This window comes from Apteryx rowi, unplaced genomic scaffold (assembly GCF_003343035.1).
Source record: "Apteryx rowi isolate R43461 unplaced genomic scaffold, aptRow1 scaffold_33, whole genome shotgun sequence".
NCBI lineage: Eukaryota > Metazoa > Chordata > Aves > Apterygiformes > Apterygidae > Apteryx > Apteryx rowi.
Window position 1 is genome coordinate 1,295,244 of NW_020449752.1, and position 7,655 is coordinate 1,302,898.

Sequence of the window (7,655 nt, forward strand, 5' to 3'; positions counted from 1 at the left end):
AGAGCAGACCTGGCAGCTTTGTCATGTCACCAAGCTAAAATAGCTCAAATGGCTCAAAATGGGAGGAGGGAGGGAAAGCTTCAGCTTAAGGCAAGAAAGCTTGAAAAGGAATAATTCACTTCCTCCTGATTTTATCCTGTGGTGCTACATATGATAGGCAGGAGAATCGGCACAGCAAGCTCTTGGCGTACTTTCGCTTTTGAGGCGAGCAGCAGGGTACATGTGGAGCAGATCTGTCCTCCTTTTGGTTAGATGGTTCCTGAGATGGGGTGGCTGCAGGTGTTTCGGTTTGTGACCAATGGTTTGCAGTGAGTGTTCATATCCTGGCTGCTCTGTGACAGCACTTTGTTTTTCTGGTGGTTTAGCTGCATGCGCGCACCACTGAAGACACCAGTGCTTGACATGCTGATTTTTATGACAGACCTGCAGAACTTGGAGGCTTCTTTTGGACCAGTCTTGTCCTGATTAGTCACCGGAACTGCTGTGCCAGTGCCGGCTCCTGTATCACCGCTGAAGGCTGTAATTTACATCAAAGTGTTTGGGTTTGCAGCACGCTCTGCCTGCGCTGCTCCACATTAGACCTTCAGATCTGTACTGCAGCTGCGATAGCTCAGATTAGACCATTGTAACCCTTATTTTCATGTGGTCACGTAAGCTTTGCCTATAATACTTCCACAAAGCACAAATCTTCAAGTTGGTGTAATTACACAGTCGAAGAATACTGTTTGAGCTCTGGCTTATTTAATAGCAGTGGAATTGTGGCTATGATTCTCTAGGCGTATGAGAAAAGCTGGGGTTAGAGGCAGAAGCAATCGTTACTTGTTATACCAATGAGCATGCTTTTGGGAACGCAAGGCCTCTATCAGGCCTCAGAGACCCTGCAGAAATCCAGTTAAGCGCAAGCTGGGAGGAAGCAAGTCTGTTGTTTCAGCTTGGTGTCTCTTTTTCTTCCTGTAACGTTTCCATTTCAAATAGCAGTTATTGATATCCTCAATGGAGGGCTTGTGTGCTTGCAGTCTTATGACCCCCTCGACTGCAGGGCAACTTGCCTGTTTGCTTTGTAGTTTCCTGTTAGGAGACAATGGAGAAGTCCAGAAGTCTCCCATGGAGACGAATCCCTCTGATCTCTTAGCTCTGTTTTGGTTGCTGCGGTTCTGAGCAGGGCGGTACCTGCCGGGAAGGGACTGGGGTCCTAGGGAGGGGACTCCCTCGGGACCCGCAGGAACACACTGTTCAGCCCGAGTCAGATGCTTGGTCTCCCACACTGTTTACTCTCACGCAAGCTCTACTTTTTGCACAAGCCAAAGCTTCCCTGAGACGTAAAGCAAACTCACTGCTTGTGGAAAAAATCAAGCAATTGGCTGAGAGGAGAAGCAGGTATTTCTGTACTAGGGGGTGATCTCCCTCCCACATTAAAGAGCATAGCATGAAAAACGGTAGAAGCTGTTGTGTCAAGCCTCAAGCTCTTAAAATTAGTCCCATTAAGTTCTGGTTTAACAGAAATGGCTTTTTTTGGCACTTGGATTTGACAATTTAAACATGGGATCCAATTTACAAGCAATGCTCTTAATCTGTATTTTTGGTCTTCTGTTTATGGCGAACATGCCTTAGAGGTTAAGAGTTGTTGAAGTGCGAGTCCCGTTCTTGGCAGAGTGTGGCCCTTGGCCAGCAGCAGGGGTGAGGGTTTGTGCATGAAAAAAGAAAACAGCTCTTCCCTGCTCCCACTGGGGAAGAGAATTGGCTGCAGGATTTTTTCTAGCACCTGGACTGCACTAAGGTTTATGTGTAAGGTTTATGTATTCTGTTTGTTGGATGAGGAGCCCGTAACCGATGCTTACATAGCACTGAAAGCCACTTATACAGACCTGTTTGGTTTTGACTTTTCATAGGAAAGTAAAACAGTAATTGCAGCAGTGTTGCTGCAGTGGGTGAGCAGGACTCTAATAAAGACTAACGTCGATGAGAGGGCTCTGGAGTGGTTGTGGGGGAGCAATGAAATGGTTTTTTGGACCCACTCCAAACAGCAGTTGGTCTTTACTGCTGTAGCATTAGCAGGCTGAATTGAGCTCTGCACAGGAGGTGACTGCTGACATCAAAGATGAATTTGGTCACACAGCTTCTTGGGAAGGTAGGGGTGCTACTGTTTAACCACAAGGGTTTGAGAAGTGCTTTGTTCGTCCTTTAGAAACGAGCCTGCCCTCATTTTTCAGAAAAGCAGGGACTGGGGATGAAGTGTTTTGCAGATACTTGGATTAAATGTGCAGAGTATTGTCATAGCAACAAGAGGGAAACCCCCGCAAGGTAGGAAATATCAGTGCGAACAGGTGAAGGGAAACAGGAAACTGTAGCTCTGAAGGGATAAAACTGCTCCCAGCAATGCAGGTTCTAGGAGCAAAGCCTAAGTATAATTGAGTCTAGTGAGGGGAGAGTATTTAAACAGCTTCCAGAACTGTCTGTGCCAGCAGTATAGCACAGCTAGTAGAAACTATTTACCTATAGCACTTCCCCCCCGCAAAAATGTTAGACCTCTTCTTTATTTTTCTTCCAGTTCTCTTTCACAGATGTTATCTGTATTAAACTTTGCTGCTAAGACTGACAGTAGAAGTAATGGTCCTAATGTGCTTCATTTCTGTTTTAATTAAACTGGAGAAGGGTTTTATAGTGATGCAACATACTGCACCAGGGACAGAATAGTGGATGGCAGCATGGGGCCAGCATTGCAAAGGGAGAGTATGTAGGGCTTTGGGAGTGGTGTAGTGAACGAATGCTTGCTGGGTCGTGCAAAGGCCCCATGGAGCCCACAGCCAGTGGGAGGAATGGAGTATCCTGTAACGAGCTTGTGCGTCTTGTAGCTCTGAGAAGCAGAGAATGCAAGAGAGAACCGGAGTGGGAGTGAGCACTGCTCAGACCAGTGTTACTCTTAACTCCTTTCTAGGGTCTTGAAAGAATTATAAAAAGTAAAAGAAATAATAGCAAGGTTAGAGAGCAGAATAATGTCTTCCATCTAATAATGGATTTTCAGACACACTGAAGAACTGGTTTTAATATTTCACACAGCTCATGGCAAAGATGGTGGTCAGAACAGCTGGGACTCGGTAGAACTGCCTCTTCCCTCTAATGCGCATGAGTCACAATGTCACCTAAAGTGGCAAGAAATTGCTTTTCCACTCTAAGTCTAGCAAATAATTCCACACTGGACAAGGACGTAGTAACATGATAACCAAGAACCAGAGTAAAGAACTTAGTCTATAGGGAAACCTGCATTTGATTCTTCAGTGATGAGGGAACAGCCTTACATTAGTGAAAAGGTTGATGAGCCTTTCGAGGAAGATGGTTGATAACTACATGGAAGGAGCAGGTTAATGTCCCAAGACAGTACACTGTAAAATGGGTAATTTCTGTGCACTGAGCATTTTGGATTCCACTAGGCCTGGCTAAATGAAGTTTTATGCAAACCTCCTTTCAGCTGTGAATGCACCATTAGGCTCCAGGGTAGATGGTTAAATTGCACTATTGATTTAATGGGCAAGAATATTTGTTAGTGCAGTGAAGAGATGCAGCTAATGACTTCTCTTGGTTTCTTTAGATTTTAGTCTGGCATACGAGGACAGAAAAGCCTGTGCTGGTGAATGAGGGGAAGAAAGGATTCACAGATCCCAATGTGGAAATCTGACTGCGCATGGCTGAATGGAGACCAACATCAGGTATGAGCTCAGGCTTTTGAACTGCCATGAGAAGGAATAAAAAAAGGAAAATACTAGCCAGTGATAGGAAAAAGATAAGAGTTTTTTTAAATGCGCTTTTCAATTGCCATTTTTCACATATCAGCCCCTCCTTTACTGTAAAACCTCTTGAGACCATTAATGAGGCTCTTTTTTTCTTATCTTCAAAATAAGATACTAAAGGGGAAATATCTGGTGAGAGGTTAGGGGCAGCGGGGAGAAACCCGCAAAAGCAAGTGAGGGTTTAAGCAAAACTTACGTTATTTAAAAAATATAGTCTAAACAAAGTTGTCTTATTAATTGTTCTAATACAGCTAAAGCACAAAGGTGACGGATGTGGATTCACTTACCTGAGGAAAAAGCCTGAGGAAAGTTAAGGCAGTATCAGTTAAAGCATTTTTAAGTCATGCAGAAGCTTTCACTGAGGGGAGAGTTTCAACATCAAAGGCACACAAAACTAATGACAGATAAGGGATGGGTTGGATTAAACCCCACACGAGGCATCGTGTACTTGTTTATGTAAGGTGAGCATGTAGTATCTTCTTAATGGAAAGGAGGAAAGAAGATGCACACTGATGGCTGACTTTCTGCTCATTTGTTCATTCTCTGGTTTCTCACCTTTAATTACCTGAGCATGTTTGTGCATCTTCTGTATCTCTACAGTGCACTCTGCAGTTGGTTTGCCACAGTGAAGGATAAGCTGTTCTCTTGTAGTTGCATCTAAACTATGTTGCGCTCCTCGTTATTACGGAGAAAAAATATATGCACACCTCGTTTAACTAGAGTGTAGAATCAGGCCTGGAAGGGAGGGAAGGCTGCTGCTTGTTCTCTTTTCCCCTCAAGTACAGAGACGTAAGAGCAGCAAAGGATATGGGAAAGGGTAGATTTGCTTAGCAGTGGTGTATTTTTAACAGTAATGAGCTCCCTATAGCACATTCCCTCAGGCTAACTGGATGGAGCCTTGGGTACTGCAGTGGCCTGCATTTGCGGCCTGTTGGCAGGACAGCAGAGAAAAGCCTGCACTGCATATTATCTGCGCTATATATAGCGGCTTTGCAGAGAGGCCATCACTCTTCAGTGCTGTCACAACTGCTTTTCACCAACACCCAGTTGCCTAGCAGCCGTAGTCACAGAACCGCATTCTTAGATGGGTTTTGGGATAGTTCCAAGGGGTGGCAGCTAGCTGCAGAGAGGCAGAAGGGTCATGTGCATGCTTGTTGTGTCTCTGTTGCAGAAGATTTCTTCATGCACAGCCTGCAAGGCTCCTCTCCACAGCATCCAGCCAGCCAGACATGCAGTAGCCAGGACCTCTCCTGACTTCCAAGAGTTTTATCGTACTGAAAACAAGCAACACTGCATACATAAACTACCCGGAATCCCCTGCCCTTCCTCCTGGACTCTGAGCAGAACCAGACGCTCTGGAGTTGGAGAAAAAGCACAGAAAATACAGGACTGATGTCAACTTCAGTACAAGACCAGCAGCCTCCCGAGATGCTTGGTTTGGGAGAAGTGCATGCAGGGCATGATGCACTGAAGAGGAGGCCCAGCTGGAATGGTAGTCTAGACTGAGGGGGCTGGTTTCACAGGACCTGAAAGCAAGGGTGAGAATGCCCACAGGAGTGTGTTAGCCCCTGATGACTTGTTTTTCCTGAGACACACGTACCTTGTGGCTATGTGTGCAACAGCCTAAGCAGCTCTCTGTTCGTGGAGGGGACAGCTGCCTTCTGAGATGGCACCTTAGCCCTTAATTTTAAACCTACTTTAATCAGTGTTTATTACGTTGCACAAGACAGGAAGGTTTTGGGGGAGGGTAAAAAGCAAGGCAGGTTAGAACAAACCTATAAGTATTTCTGTCCTCTTTGTCCCCCCTCTCCTTTCCCTTTAGCAGTTTCATGGCTTGGAGGGCATTCTGACATACCTCTTTGTTCCTGGATTGAGTTACATTTACAGAACATGGTTCTCTAGTCACACATGCTAAAATAACTGGAGGTGGGTTTCAATGAGATTGTTGTGGCCATACACCGTAATATTTCATCCAGACTCAGATCTTGGTTCTTTCTAGCCCTAATTTGGTTCATGTGAGCATTAGGTGTGGGGTTCTCTGAAGGGTGCTCCTACATAAAGCCAAATTTCCATGCTTAAAAAAAATAAAGTTAACTGCTATAACTAGGGGTTAAATGATAAAAGCTAATTTTAGTGCATTTAACATTGAACTGGAATGTGTCCTTCAGCCCTAGCCCCTTTTTCAGGGCCCTGCCATACTACCACAGAGCTAGTGGCGTGAAAAGCCATGCTGGAGCAGTTCAAGAATTAACTTCTGATGGATAGAGCAGCACCCTTGTAAAGGGGATCCTGTGCTTAGTGCTCTGTTTCTTCAGCACCTGGCTTGAGGTAGGTTGAAAAACTATCTAAGTAGAACATTAGTTGCCTCTTCCCTGTTTTGTAACCTCAAGGATCTGAGAGAGCACTGATGAAGGGGTCTTCTCTGAAGAAACTGTATTTTGCTCCTCAGTGAGACACATGACTGAGCAATGCAGAAGAGGAACCTGGGTGCTACTACCTTGGTTGACTCAGTATTTGAGATTGAAAAACTTGCTGAGGAAGAAATTAAGGTATAATTTACCCCTTCTCCCCACCTCCAATCCCTTTAAAAAAATCTTCCCTCCCCCTTCATAGCTGTTTTCAAACATTTGATCAACCTACACTGTCCCAATTCTTTCAAAAAGGTCTGAAGCACAATTTTACCTTTGAGTTAAGGGAAAATGTAATTCTGGAAAGAGACTCAGTTATTTTTACCCCTTAACATATACAATTATTAAAATACTATAGAACTGATTGTTAGCTTCACAGTGCAGAAGTCTCCTCTTAGACTAATGACATTGTGTATTTCCTAATATTTAAAAAAAAAAGATTTTTTGTAAGTTATTTTCTCCCACTGTGTATCAAAATCATTGGGGAAAAGTTGCATTCTTTAGATCCCAGTCATGGAAGCCTTGCTATCTAGCCTTTACAAAAATGATTTGTTAGAGGCAATGGCTGAAATGCTACTTGGATAGAAAGCATTTGATGCTACTTGTCGCCAGCTGCACGATGGGAACAGGTATTGTTATCTTGTATTAAAGCAGTAGCTCTCTGCATTCAAGCAGACTTACTCTATTATTGTACTAGCATCCCAAGTTCAGATCAGTCTGCGTACCCTAGAGTGGAAAGAGACATTTTTAAAGGAATACAAAGTTTTCATGCTACTCAAATAGTTTCCAACTGATGTCCTCTTCTAGCTGCATGTTTAGTTCCACTAATGTTAGTTCTAGTCCCTGCTGGGTTGCAACCTTCCCTCCTTGGAAGGAAATAACTTTCAGAAAAATGCAGAGGATCAAGTCCAAAACACAACCCTGCATATACGCTCCACTCTCCTCAGAAAATTGGTCACACAAGCCTGAGCCCTTCCAGCTTGCATGGAGGCTACCATGGTCCTTCGGAGCAGAGATACATAGGTTTAGTAAGACCAGCTCTGGCCAGGATGGAGTGTATTACAGCTGCACTGTCTGTTCTCAATTTTAAATAAACTGTATTTAAATTTGTTAAATAAAATTAAGTATGGTTTTTAAGAGCCAGAATCCCTTGCAACTCCATTATCAGAGCCAGTGCATGTGTTTGGTGTTTCTCTCACAGCCTGAATCCTCTGGTTACTGGAACAGAAAGCTAGAGGGGCTGAGCGACTTGTCAGTGATTCTGAACAGATTCACAGCTTCCTCTCCCTAAAGAGATGGCAGCTCCTCAGTGACTGCGGAGCTGGTGAGTTAAGCAAAATGTCATATTTTCCTAAATCATTTGATTCTGTTTCAAGGCACAAAGTTTTTTTTTWAAAAAAAATCCCCCTCCCCCTTCCCCCCAAAATTTCATAGCAGGTTTAACTGGAAAGTATGAAAGTTC

The 7,655-nt window shown here is 44.0% G+C and overlaps 1 protein-coding gene across 2 annotated transcripts in view; it reads left to right on the top strand.

Moving 5' to 3' along the window:
• Positions 1 to 5,861, top strand: part of B3GAT1 (beta-1,3-glucuronyltransferase 1) — a 39,626-nt gene extending 33,765 nt beyond the window's left edge. The window contains exons 6-7 of one of the 2 annotated variants that reach the window (XM_026071746.1): positions 3,587 to 3,704; positions 4,957 to 5,861. In XM_026071746.1, the coding sequence (XP_025927531.1) occupies positions 3,587 to 3,673 (87 nt within the window). In that variant the 3' untranslated portion in view covers positions 3,674 to 3,704; positions 4,957 to 5,861. Of the gene's footprint in view, positions 1 to 3,586; positions 3,705 to 4,956 lie in introns of those variants that run through there. The other variant, XM_026071745.1, reaches the window with a different exon arrangement.
• The last annotated feature ends 1,794 nt before the right edge of the window (positions 5,862 to 7,655 follow it).